The following is a 27,393-nucleotide window of genomic DNA, read 5'->3' on the forward strand; positions in this document are numbered from 1 at the left end:
GACCGCTACCAAGCTGCTTGAAGCAAACAAAATCCGAATAGGCCTTGTAATTTGTCGCATACGAGAGAAAATAGAACCAAAAAGATGCTTCAAATGTATGGAATATGGGCATGTGGCAGGAAGTTGTAAAAGCCCAGCTGACTACTCTAGCGTCTGCTTTAAATGCGGCAACAAAGATCATCAGGCCAAAAATTGCACACAAGCAGCAAACTGCATAATATGCAAGAAGAAAAATGTATGTGACACAGGACATGCGATGACCAGCAGTAAGTGCCCAGAAAACCAGAGAGCTCTGAAAGAAATACGACGGAAATGAAGATCCTACAACTAAACCTTAACCACTGCGAAAGCGCGCAAGACCTACTCACGCAGTCTATACGGGAAAACAAAATAGACATTGCTGTACTCAGTGAACCCTATAAACATCAAGAAGGCAGTGGCTGGGCCTCTGATATTACTGGCAAGTCGTCAATCTGGAACTGTGGGACACATAGCTCCTGACTTATGAGCGTGAAGGCAGAACGCGGATTTGTACGAGCGCGTATTGGGGAAACATACGTCTATAGCTGCTACCTACCACCCAGCTTAACTCTGACTGCAGCTACCAGCATCCTAGAGAATCTCGCCCAAGATATTAAAGACCATAGACCTGTGGTCGTAGCTGGTGATTTTAACGCTTGGGCTGTGAACTGGGGATGCCCGCGAACAAGTCCAAGAGGTCAAGCCCTTTTGGAAACCTTCGCCATGTTAGATATAGTCCTTATGAACACAGGAAACCAGCAGACATTCCAGAAGGCAGGAACGGGATCGATAATAGACCTTACCTTCATGAGTCCCAACCTTGCTCGCTCCACGAAATGGTTTGTTAGCCAGCATTATACCCGGAGTGACCATCTCGCGATAATTTGCGAAATAAAGGAACATGGCGAACCAAAGGTGCCATATACATACGACGCGAGATACAGGGTCGACTCAATGGAGGCGGAGGTAATTGAAGTCATGCAGGCAGATGTAACACTCACTGGTGATGCAACTGAGAAGGATACGCAAGCTATGAAACACCTAACTAAAGCATGCGACGCAGCCATGCCTAAAACAAGGCATAACAGTGAACCCGTTTACTGGTGGACAGCGGACATTGCGGAATTGCGTAGCGAGTGCAACAGAGCAAGGCGAGTTTATCAACGTTCTAGGGGCACGCACAGTTTCCAAGGGAACCAGCTTCAGTATAAGCAAAAAAGGAAGGCCCTGAAAAAGGCAATAAAAGGGAGTAAACGACAATGTTTCCTCCAACTACACTGTGGAACAAATTCAGGTTAGCAAAAATTAGGTCCATTCTGAGAGTGGCAGGTGAAAATAGAGGCGAAATTAGAAGACCCGTATCGCGCCGTTTGTTTATGTTAGTTCGATTTTTTTTTAATCGGCCTTCGAAGTTTGCAGTCAAATGCCGATTTTCAGTATATTGTTTATATGGTTTTTTGGCTATAACTCGTCGACTAATTGATATTTTTCAATCTGTAAAAGCCAAATTATTGCTAGAGACCTGTGCAACAATTACAATTTTTGAAAAAATTGATTTCGAAAATTTTTATGGTACTTATGAGGCAAAATGTTGGAAAAATTATTTTTTTTCATGTTTTTTGAAAATATTTTCCACAAAACTAAGTGTTTTTTTACTTTTTTTGTGGTCTATAATATGCTTCTCAGTTTCTTTATTGAATTTCATTTGAAAAAAAATTGTCTTAGTCGATAATTTGCGCTTTAGGCATACAGTCATAATACAAAACTTGCGTTTTTTGAGCTTAATATTAATTTATTTCTCATTTTTTATTTACCAATTTTGTTCAGTGTTGGTTTTGAAGAAACATAGGAAAAGGAAATATAAAAATATGGAAAAAAATATAATTTTGAAATGTTAATAATGAAAAGTTTTAAGTAGAAAAATAAAATAAATTAAATTAATAATTTGGCCAGCTGCCGTTTAGCAGGCGGCTGTGGATCAACATCACTGCTCTCTCTAATGTCTTGGTCATCGTCATCATCATCAGAGAGATCGATTATTTCGTCCAACAGATATTCTGGATTTTCATCTGTGTCTTCCCCTTCTTCCTCTGTTTCCTCGTCTTCCTCTTCTTCAAAGGTGTTTTTATACCACCAACAAATTTCAGCGAGTATCGCATCTGGAGATTTCTTTCCTCTGTACCTGAAACGAAAATAGTTTTCAATCGTTAACATGTTTAAATTGTGCACTCTGACCAAGATATTAGAAAAATCTAGGAATTCAAAATATGCACACCCTATAGTTACCTTATTTCAAATGGAAGCGCAGTTTGGTGATGACGTTCGCCTTGCTCTTCAGATTCAGTTGGCAACTGTTGAGCGAGTTTTTCAAGATGCTGATGCAAGAGATGAATTTTGTATGACATATTAACCCCAATTTCAGCGAAAGCTGCCAACATGTTTGCAACAGATTGCCTGTAGTTTTCTTCGCGTTCTTTACCCAAAAGTCCTTTGATGACTGCTTTCAATGCGAGCCATGCATTTAATTCTCGGTCTGTCAGAACTTGCTCAAAATCTTGACGACTCATTAGTTTCCGTATGTCGGGACCATTAACAACCCCTTCCTGAATTTGGGCCTTACTTAGTCTTGGGAAAATATCTTTCAAGCGGTTGAATACTGCTGGTCTTTTTGCGATACATTTCAAAAAATGTTTAGCAATGCCAAGTTTAATGTGGAGCAACGGCAACAAAATTTTCATTTCAGGAACAAGACTTTCGTGTAGCCTATTGTCATTAGGCCATTTTCGCCCAATTCGACTACTCCAGTTATGTTGTTTGTACTGGTTTCTTCCTTTAATACCTTCTCCGTATCGTGAATCCCAATCGCACAAAAAACACGGATATTTTGGACGGCCAGATGCTGTTAAGCCTGTAATCAAGGAAACTACTTTGAGGTTGCAGCAAATGCGTCATTGGTGTTCGTTATATTTGACTACTTCCAGAATGTCTTTCAATTTATCGAAAGTTTCACTAGTGTCAGTGCTATACGCAATCGGAACAGAAGGCATTCTATTTGTCTTGTGCAAAAGCACAACTTTTAAGCTGATTAGTTAACTATCGATAAAGATAGTAAGTAGTACATCCTATAAAACATCAAAGGACCCAATTCTAATAACACAAAACCCATTGGATGGAATTATTGCAAATTTGTGTTTGACTCAGAAAAAATCAGAACGACTGGCTTCATTTTTGAAAGGAAATAATTTGCTGACGAAAGGTACAAAAGTAACAGCATATCGAAAACGCCAAAAAGAGTTACAAAAGTTCTTCAATGTCAATGATGCAAAAAATTTCGCTTATTGCAACGATATTGAAAAGTTAATGGAGGCGATAGGGTTAACCTATAAAAAAGATGATTGGCGTCTCTTTATCGATAGTTAACTAATCAGCTTAAAAGTTGTGCTTTTGCACAAGGCAAATAGAATGCCTTCTGTTCCGATTGCGTATAGCACTGACACTAGTGAAACTTTCGATAAATTGAAAGACATTCTGGAAGTAGTCACATATAACGAACACCAATGACGCATTTGCTGCGACCTCAAAGTAGTTTCCTTGATTACAGGCTTAACAGCATCTGCCCGTCCAAAATATCCGTGTTTTTTGTGCGATTGGGATTCACGATACGGAGAAGGTATTAAAGGAAGAAACCAGTACAAACAACATAACTGGAGTAGTCGAATTGGGCGAAAATGGCCTAATGACAATAGGCTACACGAAAGTCTTGTTCCTGAAATGAAAATTTTGTTGCCGTTGCTCCACATTAAACTTGGCATTGCTAAACATTTTTTGAAATGTATCGCAAAAAGACCAGCAGTATTCAACCGCTTGAAAGATATTTTCCCAAGACTAAGTAAGGCCCAAATTCAGGAAGGGGTTGTTAATGGTCCCGACATACGGAAACTAATGAGTCGTCAAGATTTTGAGCAAGTTCTGACAGACCGAGAATTAAATGCATGGCTCGCATTGAAAGCAGTCATCAAAGGACTTTTGGGTAAAGAACGCGAAGAAAACTACAGACAATCTGTTGCAAACATGTTGGCAGCTTTCGCTGAAATTGGGGTTAATATGTCATACAAAATTCATCTCTTGCATCAGCATCTTGAAAAACTCGCTCAACAGTTGCCAACTGAATCTGAAGAGCAAGGCGAACGTCATCACCAAACTGCGCTTCCATTTGAAATAAGGTAACTATAGAGTGTGCATATTTTAAATTCCTAGATTTTTCTAATATCTTGGTCAGAGTGCACAATTTAAACATGTTAACGATTGAAAACTATTTTCGTTTCAGGTACAGAGGAAAGAAATCTCCAGATGCGATACTCGCTGAAATTTGTTGGATGTATAAAAACACCTTTGAAGAAGAGGAAGACGAGGAAACAGAGGAAGAAGGGGAAGACACAGATGAAAATCCAGAATATCTGTTGGACGAAATAATCGATCTCTCTGATGATGATGACGATGACCAAGACATTAGAGAGAGCAGTGATGTTGATCCACAGCCGCCTGCTAAACGGCAGCTGGCCAAATTATTAATTTAATTTATTTTATTTTTCTACTTAAAACTTTTCATTATTAACATTTCAAAATTATATTTTTTTCCATATTTTTATATTTCCTTTTCCTATGTTTCTTCAAAACCAACACTGAACAAAATTGGTAAATAAAAAATGAGAAATAAATTAATATTAAGCTCAAAAAACGCAAGTTTTGTATTATGACTGTATGCCTAAAGCGCAAATTATCGACTAAGACAATTTTTTTCAAATGAAATTCAATAAAGAAACTGAGAAGCATATTATAGACCACAAAAAAAGTAAAAAAACACTTAGTTTTGTGGAAAATATTTTCAAAAAACATGAAAAAAAAATAATTTTTCCAACATTTTGCCTCATAAGTACCATAAAAATTTTCGAAATCAATTTTTTCAAAAATTGTAATTGTTGCACAGGTCTCTAGCAATAATTTGGCTTTTACAGATTGAAAAATATCAATTAGTCGACGAGTTATAGCCAAAAAACCATATAAACAATATACTGAAAATCGGCATTTGACTGCAAACTTCGAAGGCCGATTAAAAAAAAATCGAACTAACATAAACAAACGGCGCGATACGGGTCTTCTAATTTCGCCTCTATTTTCACCTGCCACTCTCAGAATGGACCTAATTTTTTCTAACCTGAATTTGTTCCACAGTGCTATGTGACGAAGTCGATAGTAACCCTTGGGGACTCGGGTATAGGCTAGTCATGAAAAAACTGAAAGTTTTCAAGCCACTCCCAACAACGTGCCCGGCCACACTGCGTAATGTAGTTGAAACATTGTTCCCAGCACAAGATGTTCTCCGAGCCAACAATTTGGAAAAATGTTGTGAGGGGGACCAAAATATGCAGTTGACTGACAAAGACGAGCTCCTGATGATCACTAAACGGATCAAAACCAATAAAGCTCCTGGCCCAGACGGAGTCCCCAACGAGGCACTAAAAGTGGCAATTCGAAGCCATACCGACATTTTTGTAGATCTCTACAATACATGTCTAAAAGAAGGCGCATTTCCAACTCAGTGGAAGTTACAGAAACTTGTGCTGATTCCAAAAGGATCTAAACCAGCGGAGGATCCTACAGGCTACCGCCCCCTTTGCATGCTCGATACCGCAGGTAAAATTCTAGAACGGTTGATCGCTAATCGTCTAGAGACTGCCATTGATGACGCAAGCGGTCTATCATCCTCGCAATTCGGATTCCGCAAGGCTCGCTCAACCACAGATGCTGTAGCTGCGGTTAAAACCATTGCGCAGAAGGCAATCGGAGGAACTCGGTGGTTATATGGTGGCAAGGAATACTGCCTAATGGCAACGCTAGACGTAAAGAATGCCTTCAATACCGCGAACTGGAACCAGATCCTGATGGCGCTTGATTGCTTCCAGGTTCCAAGGTATATACGAAAGATTATCCTCAGTTATTTCACTGACAGAACCCTTCGCTATAATACCGATGTTGGCGGAGTTCCACCATAGCTAAAGTACTACACCAAGCCGAAGCAACCTGCAACCAGGCTGTCGGCATGGTGAAAGAATGGCTGTGCAAGAACGGTCTAACTCTTGCGGATCATAAGACGGAAGCAGTGCTCATTAGCAGCAGGAAGAAGGTGGAGTCGGCAAATATAATGGTGGGCGAAAATACCATAGAATCGAAACCGTTCATTAAATACCTGGGCGTATTAATCGACCATAGGCTGAACTTCAGAGATCACCTATCATACGCAAGCAGAAAAGCGGCAGAGGCAGTAACAGCACTGACGCGCATAATGATGAACACTAGAGGCCCTAGGCAAAACAGTAGGAGACTACTTAATACCGTGGTCTCATCGATTTTGCTGTATGCAGCTCCAGCATGGGCGGAAGCAACTAATTGCAACTCATATGTGAGTTGTATGAAATCAGTGTATCGCCTGAGTGCCCTCAGAGTGTGCTGCGCGTTTCGAACGGTATCCGAAGACGTCATTATGGTTATTGCAGGACTACTCCCAATAAATTTAATGGCAAAAGAGTACGCTGAAGTTTACCAAAACAAAGCTACTTCAGAACGACAGACAATACGCAAGGAAGCACGAGAGCGTAGCTTGCGTTCATGGCAGGGAAAATGGAGTTCGTCCCTGAACGGACGCTGGACATACCGTCTGATTCCCTTAATAGCCAAATGGGTTAACCGTAAGCATGGACAGTTAGACTATTATCTGACCCAAATACTGACGGGACATGGGTGTTTTAAATCCTATCTATATAGGTTTAAACACGAAGACGACCCGTACTGCTCTCATTGTGCACCAGCTGTAGAAAACGCAGAACATGTTTTGTTTGTCTGTCCGCGATTTGTGTTCGAAAGGGAGGAATTAAGCACTAGGGTGGGGAAGCCAATTTCGGCTGATAACCTAGTGGATATTATGATAGAGTCAGAAGAACACTGGTCCGCTGTATGTAATATGGCAAAAATAGTAATCTCCAAACTGCGTCGCGCTGAGCAACAGCCCAGATCTTCATGAAGAGGCAATAGGCCGCTCCCCTTCCCGTCAAGTGATACTTGACGGTTGACGTCGCTGAACAACACAGCGCAAATTTTCAAGAATTGGCAATAGGCCGCTCCCCCTCCCGCGACGTCATGCCTAACGGTTGTCCCGCGGTGGGAGGGAAACGGAGCTGGGGTGGGTTTTTAGTGGGTGAGTCGAAAGGCAAGTCCCACACATTTCGGCTTTCAATGCTTTGTGCCACCTCAACAAAAAAAAAAAAAACAAAATACCCATGGCAACACTTAACCAAATCAAACATTGTCACCCACGCAACGAAAGTACTGGGCACTTAACGCTAGAAACTGAAACAGGTGCATACGGCCCGCTTAAAACTACCCAGTCACCATTGAAAACTGTTGTGTTTGGCCACGAAGAGACTGCTACCTATTTAAGCGACAAGCCATATCAGTTCGCGTGGTGAATTCGATGAAGTAACATAAGTTAATATTGACCATCGCTTTCGATGCCGGCTAACCCTTCTAGCCACATTCTAGTTGTGCGCACTTAGTAATTGTTATTTCCATATTTTTTCTGTGTGTTTTGTTTCGAATTTTGTTTTTTAACAAACGACCTTACAAAGGGTAAGGGAGCATGCGCTGTAACCTGTGCCCACACTTTTTAATTGAGCTTGAATTCGTTGAAGCGTTAAGTCCGACTCACTCAAAAAGTACAAATTAGTTGGCAAATACAGCGCAGAGTGATAATGGAAGCATGCCGTACAACAGTTAAATTTTTACTCCCGCTGAAATAGTACTTCATAGCACCTGGAGGTCCAGTTCGGTTGAAAAACAGTGAAGGTAACTACTTGGTGCTGATGTACACAGGGCTGTAGTTATGTGCTAATTTGTAAATATGTACATATACATATGTACGTGCATATATTCACATAATAAAAAAGTAACTTCAACGCACATCAGATTTAAAATTGATACATTCAGAATTGTCATTATTGCATTAAAATACTACTGACCCCCTCCCTAACCACGAAAATTATTGGATTGTGACTCAAGGGCTACCGACATTACAAACAGTAACCACATATTACTGAAATGAATGCTATCTATTGATTTTTAAATGTAACCAGAGACAAGTGGCCTACAAAATGAGGCAAATGTGAAAAAGTGCAAAAAAGAATTCTGAAAAATAAAACAGATTGGAAAAGTTCCTGTTGCAGTCTTATTTACGACATACAATTGAAAAAAATGTATATCTAAGTGCAAGTATACACACACCTACATACGCACATACACACGTACATACACATGCATGAACATGCAGGTGAAATTCATTAAATGCATGGACAAACCATGTCCGTTGGAGCAAAAAATTATCAGCTACTTGCGACTACGAATTGTAAATATGTACATACATACATATGCAAGTGTATTAACAGCAGCATAGAAAAATATGATTTACTTGAAGTACAAACATTTACTGAAAACCACCTACACCTCTTATTTCCGCCTTTTAGTTAAAAGTTAGTTTTGTCCGAAACTGCATTAATTACATCCGCGCAAAATATTTATTACTGTTAAAAATACGAGGGTAGATTTGCTGACTTAAGAAGTATTTTTAACAGAAATGTCTGATGGTCTGGTCTTTGTTTGATTAAAAATACAAGCATTGTCATACTAGGGCAGTAAAATGCAAACGCCAATCCTAAATGCTACCAATAATTTTATGCTTTATTAAGCAGGTGAAAGCATCTGCCCCTATGTGAGTGAGCCCATTTATGTATACATATATCTGCATGTAAGTCGTTACGTACTTGATCCACAAGTAGTTATTCCAATACTATAGACACTGAAAAGCCATATCAAAAAGTGACTAAATCCACTACTAAAATATATACAAAGAGATTATTTATGATCGGAAGCCTGTTTGGAGAGCAAAATGAACACGAGTAGGCACGATTTCTTCCACTTATAACAAAAATTGTTACTATCAGTATTGTTATTGTTTTATAATATATTCACATGCACATCAGTGGTGCCGCGAGGGAAAGGAAAATTACAAAGCTTTGGGGAAAAAGTCACACAATTTTCAGTCGCGAATTAACATTTCATTTATACTCGTTAAGGGTAATTAATTTTGCGTCACCTTGTATAAACGACGAGGAAGCACAAAGCAGCCACTAATACAGACTTTGTTGCAACGAAAAACCAAACAGAGGCCGTCGTAATTTGAATAAAACCCGACGGGTGGGCTGGACATATTTAAATTATAAATACTTATAAAATAAAATAAATAAATAAATAATGGGAAAATCCTAGAGTTTTTCATTTTACACGACGTGGAACATATCCCCAAAAATTACCACATGTCGCATGTCAGGCTTTTCTAAGGAACATATCTACCCCGTAAAAATAGAGTTGAGCGTACATATAATATATATTACAAATTTTATAAAGTTAAGTTTTGTCGTTATTTTTAAGTTGAAGGCAAATATCTTTAACTAAATTCGAACGCTCTGTGTATTTGACGCGTATGAACATATGTATGTAAGTATGTACAGTTTTATTTGTGTGCATTTGGCTTTGCACTTCCAATTGCTGTACTTCTAATGCGATTACAGTGAACAGTAAATCTGCAAAAAAACACGCATACACACGCTTTCATACATAGATATGCAGTAAACAAGGAAATAAAAAGAACCTACCTACGTATGTATGTTTACAAACGTTATTTAAAACAAAAAAATGCATGCTTTGGAGGGAGAAAGGTTCCGCACTAATAGAAAGAAAATACGCAAAGTAGGAAAGGTCCAAATGGGAAAACAAAAATTACAGAATAACCAGCACAATTTGCATAATTTAGTTAGTTGTGTCCCAGATCTATGTCGCACTAGTTGCTAGCAATATGAAAAGTTATTAAATGCTGTTCTTTACGTCCGTAGTGCCTTTCTTGAATGAAACAGTGACTAAATTTTCAACAAAGAAACATTACAAATGAGCTGGAAGTTCCGGGAGAAAAAAATTATGTTGGAACGAAAAGTTGGTAAGTGATCAAATTCATGCTTTACTAGGAAATCGATTTCTTTCGGTTGTCTGTACACATATTTTCAGTTTGGGTGTACCCCCTGCTGCTGGCCTCCATATTTTCTCTTCATCCAATTGGCGTTTGCGCGCAAGGTTCTACCCTGAAGGCTGGCCTATTGAAAATAACGAGACCAACACCCAGGACTATATACAATGGCACCTCAACAAGGGTAGTAGCAACAGCAACTAGCACTACCCCACTGCCGACTTCAATCACCACAGAGGCGAATGAGAACAGCTCATCGACTCCTATAATTCCGGGAATTTGCATACATGGACTAAAAATAGTGTCTTCTGACAAGGATCAGGCGCAGAGTGTGCGCCACGAAAGGGATTTTGTACATGTGATTGAAGGCGACGCGATGCTCAGCATACTGACAACGGACGTTGCCTCTGCCCTTTTTGTTGTAAATCGTATAAACCTAGTCAATCTGTTGGATGCAGATTTTGAAATTGGTAAGTCAAGCTCGCCACAAGCGCGAAAATGTGATATTTGTGGTATTTGTGGTGGTAGATGTCTGATTTGAACTTTTTCAGGAGCCCGTGCCATTCTAGTCGAAGATGAGGCTGTAGCTGAGAATTTACTTATGCAAGAGGTGCAATATCTGCAGCAGTGCATAACCCACGCAATTGGAATTTTTGTCGACTACGATGTCTACAAGAGCTCCGAACAGATCATCAAAGATTTGGAGTACAATATTTGGCCAATGCTTTCGCCGCATGGATATCTGTTTCCGAAGGTGGCGCATCTGCTACATCAAATGCCTTGGGGGGAAAATATAGCATCAGTGGAAATTCTCACTGAAAACCTGGAAACTTATAATGAGTTCATGGAGGCTGTACGCCATGAACAAATGTGTCTTATGCATTTTAAGAGCGAAAAGAATATCTACATCCTCTTCGGAAATAAGATGGCAAATCATTTTGAAGAAAATGGCACGATTTTCGCAGTTCCCACCGATCGCGCTGATCGTACATTTATATCAGGTAAATTGCACATAGTAAAATCTACGTTCTTTCTTCTACACAACGCGAATACTAATTTTCTGGAACTTTCTTTAATTTAAGATCTCCCGGATAAGTCCTATGTACTTATGGAACGCGAAATACATGCTGACGCAATTGATGGAAATTCCACTTTGTCTACAGTAGAGGAGGCACTGACGGGCAAATCGGTCCAACCATCACGTGTTTTTGCTTTTGCTCGACCTATGCTGGAGTTGGTGCGTTGGCTTAAAGGCTCATTAGCTCGTAACTGCAAGCGGGAGCAAAACATTTTCATATTAGAGTCATGCTTCAATTTTCTCACATTCATCGCCGACTGGCAAACGCCTGAGTATCGTCAGTATTACGAACCCTCAAAGATTCTAGAGTTATTGCATATGCATCGCTTTGCTTCTCTAATGAACTTTCAAATGTATCAAAAATTCAACGAAAACGGCCATGGAACCACGACCATTTCATCTGGCGAGGATCATATAGAACTTCGGGAGATTGCGTCGCAAAACTTCGTTACGAACATAACTACTTTCTATCACTACAATCGTGCCAATAGCACTAGCCTAGAGCTGAAACCGAAATTTGGCCAGGTTTTCAATTGCCAGTATAGTGCGGGGGAGAATGCCCGATATCCATTTCTGTTTGATGGCGAATCAGTGATGTTTTGGCGCATTAAACCAGATGCATGGGTAGCCACCGGAATGACTGCTGCAATTCTTGGTCTAATAATTACATTGGCCATATTGGTGTTTATTGTCGTGCGCATCTCCTTGGGCGATGTGTTTGAAGGCAATCCCGTTACTTCAATTCTACTGCTACTTTCTTTAATTTTGTTATTCATTTCGTTCGTGCCCTTCTCTTTGGAGTACATTGGTGAGCATCGTAACTCGCATGTGACTTTCGAAGATGCCGCCACACTCAACACCCTCTGCGCTGTGCGCGTTTTCGTTATGACGCTCGTCTATTGCTTTTCATTCTCGCTTATGCTTTGCCGGGCCGTTATGCTCGCCTCTATCGGTTCAGAGGGTGGATTTTTATCCCATGTCAACGGCTGTATTCAGGCGGTAATTTGCATATTCAGTATTTTCGTGCAGTTAGGTATGTCTATTCAGTTGTTGGTGATCATGCAAGTGGCCACAGAGAGCATATCATGTGAGAATATGTACTATGGCCACTGGTTGTGGGTTTTGGTGGCGTACGACTTCATCTTGCTCGTGGGTATTGTCGGTCTGGTTCCTTTCATTTATCGCTCACAACGGAATTATCGCGAAGGAATTCTCATTGTTATTGGTGCAGTGCTGACTTTTGTTATTTGGATCGTTTGGATTGGAATGTCATTCTTCGGCGATGAGATGCGTGATGCAGCTATACCTTTGGGGCTCCAGGCTACCGGTTGGGCTATATTGGTAGGAGTGCTTATCCCACGCACGTTCCTCATAGTGCGCGGTATTGAGCGTTCGGATATTGCTCAAGCTTTGCCCTCGCTTACTTCTTTGGCCTTCGCGCAGAATAATCAGTACTCTTCCGAACAGGTAAATAGTGATAGCTAAAGAGATTTTTTTTTTAATTTAGAGCGCTGATTATGCTATTTATTTACACTAGAGCGTTTACGAGTGTGTTAATCCAGCTATGCGTAGTTGTTCGCAGGCCGAAATGGCTCAATCGCCCAGTGAAATTCCAACACTTCCATTACGTGGTGGTGGACCCCGACGTCAACAATTTTTTGCCAACCTGCGCCAGGCCAATGCTAATATAAACCCTCAACGACCTCCTCCGCGCCCACAACGGGGAAGTCCCACACGTTCAGAGTGCTCTTCCTTGCCTGACTCCCCAGAGAGTAGTAAGATAACTCGATTCTAAACGGAACGAAAAATGTGGAAGAAAGAGTTTTTATATTACATAGAAAGTATTTTTAACTCTCCATCATCTTTGTATCTAGTCATTGTCTTTCGAAGACTGTTATTTTTATTACATTAAAACCAAACATACCTTATACTTTAGTATATTGTATTAAATAAACTATGCCTATACATACAAAAAATTATTATTATTTTAACCGTGGGATATTGAATTGATCTACCTACATAAGCACATAGGCAAACCACCGAAGTAAAATCATAAATTTCGAGGAGTTCGGCTGGCGCAATTATTTCATCTTCTAGGTGCTGAAGTTTACTCAGTTGAGCCTGTGTCTAGGATTACGCGAATGACGGCAATGAGAGGCTGTGCCACAAGATTTCCGCAAACTCCATGTGCTATGTATTTTGGATATTTATACATTTGCGACCAATTATGTAAATACTTCTAATGTACGCAAGTAATCAGCTAAGTGCTAATTATTTACTTTTTGTTCTTCCTTTGCGAGCCTTTCAACCAAAGTTTTTGCAGATGTTATATAGCATAGGGTAAAACAATTAAAATCTGGACGCAGGGTGAACAAGTGAATGTATCCTTCTTAGGACGCCGTCTTGGACCTCTACTTCGATACAATGCGGAAGCAGGCCCGGGGTTGAGGAAAAAATCCAAAAGAAGAGGAAAGGTGTTTCTAGTGGAATAATCACGACGGTTACTATCTGGTGCGAAGGCATTGAAAACCCAACCTCACTGTCTAAATAAACAAAATATTTTAAAACAATTACAACTAGTAGATGATGCTAACCAAACACTACACGACATAAATTAAAATATACAAAAACCATTAACCTCGCGAACAATATTGCTTAAGTAGTGCGATGGCCGCTGGGTTTGTTTCAAGACTTTGCTTTAGAGCTACCCCACAGAAAAAAGTCCATAGAGGTAAGATCGAGCGATATGTCTCATCGCCTTGCTAGGGAAGAAACCACGGAGCATTACCATGGTTTCTCTGGCCGAGTGAGGCGTAGCGCCAACTTGCTGAACCCATTTGTATATACTGAAGAAAGGATTTTGTTTTCATTATTGGCAGGAAACAATCGTTCATCAAGCAGCGATAAGAGACACCGTCCACAGAAATTGCTTGCCCTCGTTGTTTAAAAAAAGATGGTCCAATTATTCCATAGCTTGACATGCACACCAAACCGGTACTTTGTGGGTTTAATATCTCATCCACAATAGTTTTTGGAAGCCTCAGGGCAGTTGCTCTCTTGCGCACGAACTGACGCGGATTATCGCGCAAACTTGTAGTGACGAGTTCAATATTTCCATTTGTTCTCGATGCGCGGCTGGGCCCCGGTAGTTGTTGACTCGTCCACTGTGACATCGTGACTAAATAACCCGACGGAAAAACGAAGCTAATGTGGTACCTTCTCCATTTAAATGTTCAGCGGTTAGAGAGGCTTTAAATTTAAAACCGAATTCTGGCTTACACACCCATTATTTGACGGCGGAAAGTGTTTTGATTTTGTCGAAATTGACAAACAATTGTATTTGTTCATAATACTTAGATAAACGATGGAGAGATGTTTCTAACATTATTGAGTTAGACTTATTGAATTTTTGAGTTTTGATTGCAGTTTGGCTTCGTTCGAAAAAAAAACTTCCTATTTATTCAAAGTTTAAGGAAGCAGCAGCTATTCCTGCAACATTAGAACTAAATGCGAAAGTCTTTGTGGAGGCTGGAAAATGAATTTAAATAAGCTTTAAATAAGTCGAGAGCAGCAACTTTAACCCCTCAAACTATTCCAGTCTTTTCCTTTTGGGTTTTTTTTTATAATGAGTATCAATTTACAAACGAATTTATTATTAAAAAATATTAATATTATATTATATATTCATTGAAAATTTCGTTGTTTTGTTTTTGTTTTGTGTATTTGATTTTCATTTCATTTCTGTTTCTTGTTCTTTCGCTTTCACGACGTTTCATTTCTGATTGAACAGGTTTACTTATCTCATTAACCAGACTTCACAGAGTTGCATAGAGATACCACAAATTTATAGTCAATTAAGTATTAATTGGTAATTAATAATTTGAATTCCTGTATGGTAAATTAAGTAGGTGCTATTTGTACGTAGTATTAGAGTGCAGTATGCATTTTCTCAGTAAAAAAAATTGCTTTATCAAATGTTTATCGTAGATGAAACCAGTGGCTAATCAAAGATGTAATGAAATCATATTCCCTAGAAAGCCATAAGTCAAAATAAAAAAACTTAGTTGGTTTTCCAAAAGCCGGAAGCCAATCAGGTCTAGTAGGAAACAGTTATGCCAATAACAGTTTCCTACCCAAAGACGCGCCTTGACATTTTCTGTATTTGTTTAAAATACAACTATTTTGCAAGTCGACCAAATATTAGAACATATTTTTGCTAATAACAGTCGCTTCTCGCAGGCAATGACAAATCCCTGTGTGCACCTCTACTATGAAAAACCTTCTTATAAAAGCCATTAATCTTGCCCGAGAATGACGCAAAAAATTCGAGAAGCTGGGCCAAATTTCTAACTAGGATGCATGCCTAACTACATTTACGTATACAAATGCATTTACAAAATACCAGTAACGTACATGTTATGGTTTTTCTGTGAAAACGTTTTTTCTTAAGGGGATTTTGGTAAAAGGAAAAACGAATCTCGAAAGGGTTGTAGACGCAAAGAATTTTCAATTTTGTAATTGCTTACGAGATATCCAACTGAAATGAACAACAAAAGCATTCGTTAAGAAGCGACGCCATGTAAGCTTCATATGCCTGAACAAATTGCTTTTTAACGAAAGCTTTTTTGCAACTGGCAATACGCCAAAAAAGCTACCTCGTTTTTGTTCAGAATTGAAGATATTGCAACAATTTTAGTTGAAAGTGACTTTTTCACACATTTTAATTATAATAAAAACATTTTTGTGTAGGTATGTATGTATATATGGATAATAATATGTATATGTATGCACATCCTTCGCAGTTTGGTGTAATATTTACAAACGAGCTTTGGTGATAACCCTCAGGTTCGGAATCGAATTAAAAGTAACCTGGTAGCACCATTTTTCATTTCAGCTGAGCTCTTTTGGGTTCAATGCTGTTTGACTCACTTCGTCCAGTTTAGTTTTTGACGCCAACCCGAACAACTTGGACATAATTCCACTTCGGTGTCAGTGATTGTCGTTGCTGTCAAAAAATTTCTATATATGGAATGTAAAAAGAAAATGAAATCTTAATAAGAATGAAAACGTTTTGTGAATAACGCTTGAGTGGTGAAGTTTTGAAACTTGAATTGTATGAGTGATTTAAATTTAAATATTTCTGAATTAAATACAAAATAAAGTGCATCATGTAATTTGCAACTGACGTATGAAAAACTTTTTCATATGCAGAAAACTTTCAGTTCGGTGGACTTAAATTAAATTCCATTATCAGAGGTATACGAAATATTTGAACAACTTTAAAAGCTGGCAAAAAATAAACATTTGAGTAAATATTTTTAGAAAATTTTAATGAAGAAAATTGCCTCTTCTCCCTTCTGCTCCCGTTTCCCTCAGCTTTTACACTTTGTCCTCGTGACCCACCACCTTCCAACCCTCCGCACCCTCACACGAATTGACACATTTCAAAGAATAAGTTTAGTGCATATCCTGTATGCTTTGTCGCTCTTTGATTTTATCCTTTTACGCTCCCTGTGTTCGTTAAGTAGTCCAGATGACAGCGAGTACATATTTACATACAGATATACATCTGTACACTTATGTGAATGCAAAACGTGCGCCGAGTTTCCAAAGCGACTATCGCACACCAAACACACAGATTTAAAAATAGAATAGAGAATAGATGTAATAAAATTATTGCATTGAATTGGGTTTGCAATTTTGTTTTTTTCATAACGGCTATATATAAGTACGGTTATATTATTAATCCACCAAATTTGGCATCCCTCGATGCTACTTCGGTGAAGTATTAAATGCTTTCCAAGTGCCCAGCTCAATTAATTGATTATCTCACCAGTTATTTTGTACGTGGGACAGACGTGATTAGGACTATGAATGTGCTAAAAAATACAGGAACGGTGATATGATTCATGGTAGAAATACAACAAGAATAAAATCCACTTTTCATGTAACGGAAATGTCCCTTTATATCTTTCAAACATTATGAACGGAATGTGTTTGAAGACTTAAAGTTTTAGGAAAACTCTCCGCAAGGAGTTGGTATTTAATCTCCGCCAAATTAAAATAGTATCTGATATGGGAATGCTCGAAGTTTTCGCTGAGGATGGGCGAAAAAATGCTACACAAACTTCATGCAGATTAGCAAAATAATGTAACAAGCGTTGTAACTTTATATAATATGCATCCCTACATTTGCTTGTACGCCAGTATACCGAACCTAATTAACGTGAAATATTCAATATTGTTTTTATTTTTTCTATTTTTAAGAAATGCGGACAAAGTATGTCGCAGGATATGATTATACTCGTAACTTTTGATAGTTTGATGCGTACACTCTTACTTCACTTTTTCTATTGACTAATTCCAGCCCTTTTTTCGTCAAATATTTTTCGCAATATTTATTTCAGTACCCATTGTTATATCTTCTTAAATTTTTAAACAAGCCGAGATTTAAACAGTGCGTGCCACCCTCCCCAATCATCTAACTATAAATTAACCGAACATTTTAACTTAATAAATTTTTTAATTTAAATTGTGAGCGTAAAATGTTGAATGCCCCTCACAACACTTTACATTGGACATACATATTGAGGAAGAACCGTGCAATTTCCATGATTCTACTCGTACAAGACACTCCGTTTCAAAATGTGGAGTTAATCGGCGTTAAACTATTTATAACCTTCTTTATGCAAATAGATAATTATAGCTATTTTCATTTCAACGTCCAAAAACCTTTATCACTTATGCTTGTAATGTTGTTGGTTTGTACTTGCAAAATATCCATAGCAATAGCCGAGAGATATAATACGCAGAAATCGAAAGTGTAATGAATTTTAGGCGGTGCTTAGTTAAAAATGGACAATTAGCAGCAAATATTCGGAATTATTATTATGAGTATTATAATATTATTCAAATTCCACCAGCCAACCCCAGGTCAACGAAACCAGCACAACGACCCCACTCTGGGTTCCTAAAATGTGCTGAATTTTCTATATCTGCGTGTGTTTACGACACAACTTCCATTCATAAAATTCCTAAGCGTGCGTACGGCAAAAGGGCGACAGGCTGTGCGGCGCTCAAGTGTGTGTGAGTAGTAGTCATGTAATGAGGACGCATATTTACGGGTATGACGTGGAGCGTTCTGTTGCTGCGCGTAGATAAAATGAGAGCCAAGTGATTTTTGTTTACATAAACCTAACGAAACTAACCATTCACAAAGAACAACTCCGTTATGTGCTATTTATTTCGTTATTTTGAGCTTTGGCATATGCTCGGACGCATCTGTATAGACATACGTAGTTATGTATGTATTCATACTCAATGCTATCGCTAAATACAAGGACGGAAAAGTTTAGCAATTCCACAAAATTTTGTAAATTGTGATTGAAATATTTGGAGAAAACATTAAAAAAACTTTTATATAATATATTAGATTTCGTGGTTCCTGAACTGTTTTAGTAATTTGTCACAAACAGCTGATAACAAAAAATACAAAAAATGGTGCTAATTAGTTGTACTTACTTGTCTATGTATTTCAGTGTGTAACAGATTGATATATAAAATCTGAGCTCGGAAGCGAATCAATTCAACTGAAATACAACTTACTTTAGATGTTAACAAGCTGCTTAGCGATTGCCTCAACAGTGGAGATCTCGATTAAGTCCCCAAGTGATGTTTTCGCCGCCATCAATGGAAATCTAAATGGTATACCATACACACCACCGCACGCATGCATTTGCATGCTCGAATATGTGTTAATAATTAAAACTACTATCTTTCAGATGAGAGCTGTGCCACTTCACCAATTGCCGACGCATTGGATACGAAATCATATACATCGATGACAAAACAATTGACTTCCAGCTCCTCTACAACGAATCCCAACTGCGCCCTTCTACCCAGTGCAGCCAATTCAGCCGGATCTGTTGGCACGCTTATCCTATCGCCTCTTTCTTCGCCAGCATCAAATGTCGGTTTGGCACATACCCAACCCGATGTGAATGTCGTTGAGACGGATGGTTGTAAGGATGCAAAAATATTGCAGAAGAGTACCAGTAATTGCAACACGTTAGTGCCAAATTCTCTTACCGCTGGCACTTTGGGCGCTATTGGTTCGGTAAATGATGTGGCATCTTCAGCAAAGGCAGGCAGTGATGCCAGTGGGCGTTCGGCAGCGCTGGAGCGCGCCTATGTCCACGACGTTTATGAGCACTGTGAGGAGCCCACTGGGCCTATTCGACCACGAATAGCACAATTTCTCAACAACTTAGAGCCGGGGGCTGTCGTCTGTGATGTGGGCTGCGGCAGCGGTCGTTATCTTACTCATGGAAACCCAGCCATATGTACAGTGGGAGTAGATCGGTGTCATCGCTTGAGCAAAGTGGCGCGAGAAAAAGGTGGTGAGGTTAGTTCCCCTTTTATTTATATAATCCAATACCCAACTATTAAAATTTTAAGATGGATAACTAATGTTGGGAGTAAAGTGTAAACAACGTCAACAACATTATATTGTTTTCAAGTATCGGGCGTATTTAAGAGCTTGAGAACTTAAAATGATAGGTTAAGTTAGCCAGGTTGCTTGTATAAGACAAGACACTCGGTGACACTAAGACCCATTGTGATGTCTGATTTTGATTTCCTTCCTCTAACTAAGTTGCTTAAATCACTTGGATCTTTTCAAGAAGGTGACTAGTCTCGCCATTGATACATCTTGCAAAGTTCCCAGGTCGTCAAAGTAATAATCGACAAGAAAGTGTCAAAATAATAATACAAACAGAAATATTGTTGGTATGACTTACGGCGACAATGATCACTTGAATATTGTGCCGTCTTGCTGGAATCAAATGCCTTCGATGTTTAGCTGATTAATATTTGGAAACAAAAGTTCAGAAAGCATGCCTCTATAGCGCTCGTAATTTACTGTAACGGCAGCTTCTTCTTCATTTCGAAAGAAATAAAGACCAATGATGCCGCCAATGCTGTATGAACTTCGCGTTCAGATTTATTTTTTCCAAAGTAAATGATTCATGATGACTTGCCTAACCTTACTGAACGCAAATTGCAACACAGTTTGCCATTATCAGTTATCATGAAGCTAAAAAATCACCCGACACATTAACAACACTTTAAGATTTTCTCTCCCATGCTTATGCATCCATAGATAATCTTCATGAATGATTTGACTCGAAGTTTCAGTGGTATATGCCATGGATTTCGGAATTCACAGAGAGGTCGTTGGTTCGAATCTCGGTGAAAGCAAAATTAATAAAAACATTTTTCCAATAGCGGTTGCCCCTCGGCAGGCAATGGCAAACCTCCGAGCGTATTTCTGCCATGAAAAAGCTCCTCATAAAAATATCTGCCGTTCGGAGTCGGCTTGAAACTCTAGGTCCCTCCATTTGCGGAACAACATCAAGACGCACACCACAAATAGGAGGAGGAGCTCGGCCAAACACCTAACAGAAGTGTACGCGCCAATTATTTATTTATTTTTTTTATTGTAAACAAGTATTGACTTCTCCTTGGTGATTACGAAATACATATATGGAACCAGTTTAAGAGTAAAAAATAGATAATTTAACGAATAATATTTGGCGATGAAAAACGCTAACTTTATTTCGGATTAGAATAGGAATCTGGACCAAGCCAAAAAACAGTGCTGCGTAAAAGTATAGTGAATTGGTCCGCGGAGGGTTATTTGGAAGTGCAACAAAAGGTTGCCTGTTGAAATACTTTTTTTAACCACCCTGAAGTGGTCCCCTATTTTATGTTTTAAGGAATATCTGGACGTTAGCCTCCATCTGTCAGTGGAGGTGACTGATATTAGTCTGGATAGACAGGCAAACAAAAATGTAAAAATATCTTTCTGGTATATGAGTAATCTTATGCGCCTAAAGAGTTCCTTTTATTTCAAAATCCCAGGCATCCACTTCAATTGTATTTAAATTATTTAAATAAATACGAGTAGATGCGATTTTGTAATTTTATACAGAAGCACACAAATGTGAACGTAAGCATAAGAAACCAGTTTTTATCGATTATTATTTTCTTTTAAGGTTATGATGGGTGACAATTTGGAACTGCCATTCCGTGATGAATCATTTGATGCGGTCCTTTCGTTGGCTGTTGTCCATCACTTTGCTACCACTGAGCGCCGTGTGAGTGCTCTCCGAGAGTTGGCGCGGATATTGCGCATTGGTGGCCGTGTAATTATAACAGTGTGGGCACTTGAGCAAAGACATCGCCGTTTTGAGTCACAAGATGTACTCATTCCATGGCAGCCTCCTAAGATTCGTAATCTAAGCTGTTCGGATGAGGAGGATGATGATAGCTTCCTTCCACCGTATCATGCCTACACCGAGGATTCAACAAATTCAAGTCGATCAGCTGGTGATGGAGATAGCTCCAGTTTGTCTTCATCGTCGCCTGGTGAGTCGTGCTATAGCTTTGTCCGGCGTGCTATTCAAGTAAGTTTCTCAAAACAGTGAGTGCAGCAGAATTAAATGATTTTGATACTTTCAGAAACTGGCTAGTGGCCGAAGACACCCTTGGTTTCTGGACTCATGGACGTCCAAAGAAACAAAAAATGACAGCAGTCTTGATTTTGAAGATGTGAAAGACCTACCTATTGAACTTCGGCGTCTCGAAGACTCTGAAGATTTTCACGATCCACCACTTTCAGCGGGTCTGAAATCACGGAGTCTTGGTAGTATACTTAATCCGCCACCGCGCCAAATAGTGCGCTCCCGATCCAGCGTCCCAAGTCTAGGAGGAACTATTCTTCATGTAGACGTTAGCCAAAAGCCGGGAACGTCGGCTGCAACTTACTCCTTACAAAATGCTCTTCAAGCAATGGACAATTGCAATGCCGCTACAGGTATTGGCACCACAAACAACGTTTCACCAACGAAGTTAATTAAGGCATCCAATGTAAAAAGCTTGAACAGCAACACTTCATTAGGACGACGCCCAAAGTTAATCAAACAGAAAAAATCCCTTTGTGATGAAGAATATCAACTGCCAGAAAATCCATTTCATATGATAAGTACCTGTAATAGTAATAATAATAGCGTCAGCAGCAATTTGTACCTACGCAGCGGCTGTTATTATAACAGCAATAATGGCAACGTTAACAGCCAGACGGGAGGAGCAGCAGCAAACCTCCAGAATTTCCAACATCAATCGAGTTTTACCGCGCGGCAAATGGTGCAAGCAAGTATCTTTTTGCGAAAACAAAGTTCATTAAATGAAGAACTCATGGCCGTCAATCGATTGCGTGAAAAGGAAAGGGTTCGCAAACGTATTCAGAAACAGACTTCTTTAAATGAGGCCTTTCTTTGCCGATCCGCAATGTTCTCTAAGAAGTTACATGTCATACGTGAGAGTTTCACAAAGAAAATGAAAACTTCTACGGGCAGTTTTGAAAGAGCCACTAAAACGGGATTGAACAAGCTGGTGCAAAACCTAACCTCTTACATAACACCAGAAGCAACAAGTTCGGGTCCGTCAGAAAGAACAGTCGGTGAAACAGGGCTAAACAGTACCGCTCAACAGCCTGCGAACGCCCCAAAATGCAATAAGTATCACCATCATCACCATCACCACCATCACTACGTGCAACAGCAACTTCAACAGCAACAATCCCTTAATCTTCAAAATTACCATCGCCAACAAGGTGCTTCCATGCATGCCCTTGAAAAAGGTTCGCCCTCAACCAACTTGCAAAAGCAATTGTCACTTGGAGGCAACGTTAATAAATACGCTGGCCCGGTAACATATTGCAACAGTGCTGACTGCACCACCTCGGTTTGCTATTGCAGCACATACCACTATACAGGTTGCAACACGTTTTGCACCACTAACGATTGCCATGAAAATAAGGAGGAAAAGGCACGCCGACACTCGCGGGAGTCCGGTTCGGACTCCTCTAAAGACAGCAGCCTACAGTCGGATACCAGTATCGAGTCTGAAGATAGTTTCGCCTCGGTTATTTTCATTCCGAAACCTGAACAGCATCAGCAGCAACTTAACTACCAGCAACAGCATCAAAGTTCTAATTCGAGTTCGAGCAATTCGTCTTCAATCAATGGTGGTGACAGCGGAAGCGGAGGCGGCTGTCATGCATATGGAAATTGTTGCCAACAAAATAACGGTAATTGCAAAATACAATCCAATGGCAACCCTGTCAGTTGTATTACATGCCTTAAACATCAACCACATTCACACCAGCAGCGATTGCCCTCTGTGCCTACATCCCCTTTGATTATGCCATGCCCACCCACTCCCGCGCATTCTCCAGCAGCCATACAAGCGGTGGTTACTTCACCTCCTCGAACAGTAGCGGCCGTAACCGCCGCAATGGCTATACTGACTCCACCTTCAAACAATGTATGTGACGCGAAAGAAAGTCTAAATTCCAAAATTTACGCTAAAAATACCGAATATGCCGAAACCGCTGAGAATCGATTCAACTTCGATGAAGCGCACATCAAAAAACACGAAAATGACAAAGAGGAACAAAAAGAGAAAAATGACAAAGTTGAACGAAAGAACGAAATCGCTGCTAAAATAACCAAGCAGATTATCAAGAACCTGCCTCCTATCCCTAAATTTCGTAAGCAGCAATCCCTGCAAGCAATCCGTCAAAACTTTCCGATAGTACGACGTTGTTCAGCCACCTCCACCTCATCCATACCTAGCATACCGAAACTTATGTCTCTTGAGCTTTTCAACCCCGCCACCGACGATTTAGACAGCGACTCTAGCGAGGCGTCTACTCCAAACTCCATTGATAGCGTGATTAGTACTGGTAAATCGAATACGACAGCAATTTCCTCGGAACAAACCCATATGAAAACATCACCAACATCCGATCAATGTGAAGAATTGGACCTCAATAAAAGCGAAGAACCTGAATCCGAGCAAATAGCCAAAGGCAAAAAGCAACAGTATTGCCCTGCCGAGCTGCAAATTGACAGTGCGTTTCCTCATAACATATTTTTGAATGAAGAAGACAGTTGTCCTATACCTCCAGCTCAGGGAGGCGTGAATGCAAATGTGATTTCTGTTGCTAAAAAGGAGCAGGACTTTGCTGAGTTTGCTGAACAACTAAACGTGCAGTTATTACGAAAAATCGAGGACAAAAACGGCTCTGATGAGTGTGCAACTTCAGAAGTTAATAGCGAAACTGGTGATAATTTAGACTCGCATATCAGCGCGTCGGCAGAAAGCCTAAATAAAAAGCGCAACAATGAGTTGCGAGACTTGTCGTCAATCCGTGAGGAACTGCGAGAACGACGCTTAATGTTGGCGAATCTTTCTACACAACCAAGTCTGCAGCAATCTCCAACCTCTTCGACATCATCCTTGTCCTCGCAAACTAGAAGTTTCACTATCCACGAGGAAAACGAAGAAGAAAGTGATGAACGGAGTTACTCCCTGCAGCTGTATGAAAATTGCAAAATATCGAAAATTAATTACAAACGAAACCGGCCATACAATTTAAATCCAGAAACAGCTTATCTACTGCAAGATGAAGGGGACATATTTGAAGAAGAAGAAGAACTCGATGTCTTGCCAGTGCAAGCAGAACACCAGGAAACTCGATCTCAATTGAAATATCAAAGCCAAATCAATGCTCGGCCTAGCAAAAATACAATTAGGGTCGATTCGGGCGAATCTGGGATAGCCGCAGAGAAGGAAGAAAATACCAATAAAGAGAAAGATAAAGACATGGAAAAACAAAAATCACTCCACAATCGACAATCAACAGAATCGTGGGGTAATTCCAACAGCTCAACTGGATCTCTCGAAAGCCCCTCGCAAGGGGGCGCCACAACACACCACCGCTATTATCACGTTTTCCGCGAAGGAGAGCTCGATGCATTGATCAACCATCACGTAACCAGTCTACACATAGTATCTTCGTACTACGAACGGGCCAGTTGGTGTGTGGTTGCGGAAAAGGTTCAAGTCTGGACCATATAAACCAAATTACTGAACTACAACAATAATTTATTTAAAAATTACCAAAACTACTGAACTATGAGAGTCCCGGCTCAATATTTATCCACGCAATATCGAAAAGAAATTGCCAGTGTTGCCACACGTCGTAGCTCTAATTTAGTTATAATTCTAAGGGTAAACTCGATTTATCCTTTTCGCTTAGTGCAAAACTCGACGCGTACATACATACACTTGAATTCCTAAGCTTTTTACATCGAACCGAATACTTAGTCGCAACGAAAAATCAAACAAGTGGATTGTACTTTACAATAAATAGCTGCTTTTAAACCACCTTGCTTTCATATATACAAACATACATACGAATCCCTTGCTATTTTAGACGTTTTCCAAAGGCAAGCGCGCATACATGCAACGATTTTTTCTTAAAATATTTGGAATATAAATTATTGCATTGTACGATTATTGGTAATTAACTGTAAATATTCACACACATACTTATATACGCGTGATTTCAACTACGAACTAAGAAAATACATTAAATATGAATACAAATGTACACCATTTAATCACCTAGTTTTTCGACACTTCTGAATTAAAATAATTTTTGCATTAATAAGTGTATAGAAATACATATGAATGTACATTCGGAAAGCATTCATATACTCTTATAAATATTAACTGAAATACGTGTGATTATGCATACTCGTATTCGTCATACGTACAGGTATATCTTTCGAATAGGCCAATTAATTAGGTTAGATAGGTTTAACTGATGACTTCAATAGAACTCATATGTAAGTACATTTTAAGTGGTATTGGTAGGTTTAAGTGTGGATTTACATACATATACGAGTGGGATTAAAATGAAACATATTGAAACGTATTTGAGTCTTTCTTATCTACAATAAGCGAAGCGGCCAACGGCTATGTACTAACTCCACAAACCTACGCGCATGCATATATCTATATCATATGCATGCACTCGCCTATACATACATACATACATACATACATACACACCTACATGTTGATAGATTATTTTGAGATTTATAACAATGCCATATAAATTTTGTTTTACTGATTTGTGCTTGAAGCGATTAGGCAGAATACTTGAATGCAGTGTTATACAAATACATGTAGCACAAAGCTTATATTAAATGAAAACCAATGTTGTACATACCTATTTAAGTACACAAATACACGCATACATACGTAAGAAGTTCATAGCTAAAATATGATATCATATATTAACTTACGTCGCTCGATTAGAAGACATTAACGACCAGAAGTTCTTTCTTCGAATTTAATTCTATGAGAAACATACATATATATAAAATACCTAAGAACAATAATTAATAAATTGTAAATACATATTAATGTACCATATATATATATTGTTTTTGCCGAATAAATTCTTTCTTCAGTAATTCCGACTAAGTTTCTTATAGCTTTCGGTCTTATGGCTCGAATAAAAGTGATGGAAAATGCAATTAGGGGCAGCAAACCATTGGTCACATAGATCATAATTCGCCGTTTGTAAGACAAGGAAACTCAGTTCTACATTTTTTTATTTTTATTCCAAGCCGTTTTATTCTATGAGAGTTTTATACATACCTAAAGGGTGATCAATTTAGAGGTATCGGATTTTAATTCGAATTAAAGCAACGAAAATTCAAATTGATTGTGCAATCTTTACTGTTTTTGTGTAGAATCATTCATGACATTTATTTTTAACTAGCAACCCGCCCAGCTTCGCACGGGTATAAAATATATACCCTATGTCACTCACTGAAAAAATGATTAAAATCGATCCAGTAGTTTTGGCTTATTCATTACTGCCCGTGGCCCGCACGCGTTAAATTTGGAGTAAAACAATTCCCCTTTCTTTATAGCATGAAGATTTCCTGCTATCTTTGGGATATCTAAATTCATACCCTACATTTTTGCATATTAACTTTTTGCATTTTTACATATGTATTTATTTTATTTTTACAACAATTACTATATTACAGAATGTCTTTATATACAACGTTCATAGCCTTCTTGTCATTAGACAATACAAACATGTTTTCTCTAGAGGTTACTCTTGAAAGAGCGACATACAGTTGGCCATGTGAAAAACAGTCAACACTCAAATCTAAGCCTGCAACGTTGAAGGTTTGACCCTGAGATTTATTAATGGTCATTGTAAAAGATGTCTTTA

At 39.1% G+C, this 27,393-nt stretch overlaps 2 protein-coding genes across 2 annotated transcripts; both read left to right on the top strand.

Annotated features, from left to right (window-relative positions):
• The first annotated feature begins 7,568 nt into the window (after positions 1 to 7,568).
• Positions 7,569 to 13,209, top strand: LOC128861435 (protein bride of sevenless). The gene is made up of 6 exons (XM_054099575.1): positions 7,569 to 7,920; positions 10,020 to 10,120; positions 10,189 to 10,617; positions 10,699 to 11,148; positions 11,230 to 12,692; positions 12,763 to 13,209. Exons 2-6 carry the CDS (start codon positions 10,072 to 10,074, stop codon positions 13,018 to 13,020), a joined length of 2,649 nt encoding a protein of 882 aa, XP_053955550.1. The 5' UTR covers positions 7,569 to 7,920; positions 10,020 to 10,071; the 3' UTR covers positions 13,021 to 13,209.
• Positions 13,210 to 16,219: 3,010 nt separating this feature from the next.
• Positions 16,220 to 26,562, top strand: LOC128861445 (uncharacterized). Its single transcript, XM_054099586.1, has 5 exons — positions 16,220 to 16,481; positions 18,764 to 18,929; positions 19,007 to 19,629; positions 21,281 to 21,691; positions 21,747 to 26,562. The coding sequence occupies exons 2-5, from the start codon at positions 18,836 to 18,838 to the stop codon at positions 25,209 to 25,211; spliced, it is 4,593 nt and encodes a 1,530-aa protein (XP_053955561.1). The 5' UTR covers positions 16,220 to 16,481; positions 18,764 to 18,835; the 3' UTR covers positions 25,212 to 26,562.
• Positions 26,563 to 27,393: the final 831 nt, after the last annotated feature.

This window comes from Anastrepha ludens, chromosome 2, assembly GCF_028408465.1.
Source record: "Anastrepha ludens isolate Willacy chromosome 2, idAnaLude1.1, whole genome shotgun sequence".
Taxonomy (NCBI): domain Eukaryota; kingdom Metazoa; phylum Arthropoda; class Insecta; order Diptera; family Tephritidae; genus Anastrepha; species Anastrepha ludens.

Bases quoted from the DNA above. Each gene is read 5' to 3' on its own strand.
- LOC128861435 (XM_054099575.1), top strand. From the start codon at position 10,072: ATGAGCTGGAAGTTCCGGGAGAAAAAAATTATGTTGGAACGAAAAGTT. The intron at 10,121-10,188 runs GTAAGTGATCAA...ACATATTTTCAG, and splicing joins TATGTTGGAACGAAAAGTTG to TTTGGGTGTACCCCCTGCTG. The intron at 10,618-10,698 runs GTAAGTCAAGCT...GAACTTTTTCAG, and splicing joins GGATGCAGATTTTGAAATTG to GAGCCCGTGCCATTCTAGTC.
- LOC128861445 (XM_054099586.1), top strand. From the start codon at position 18,836: ATGTTAACAAGCTGCTTAGCGATTGCCTCAACAGTGGAGATCTCGATT. The intron at 19,630-21,280 runs GTTAGTTCCCCT...TTTTCTTTTAAG, and splicing joins CGCGAGAAAAAGGTGGTGAG to GTTATGATGGGTGACAATTT. The intron at 21,692-21,746 runs GTAAGTTTCTCA...TGATACTTTCAG, and splicing joins TTGTCCGGCGTGCTATTCAA to AAACTGGCTAGTGGCCGAAG.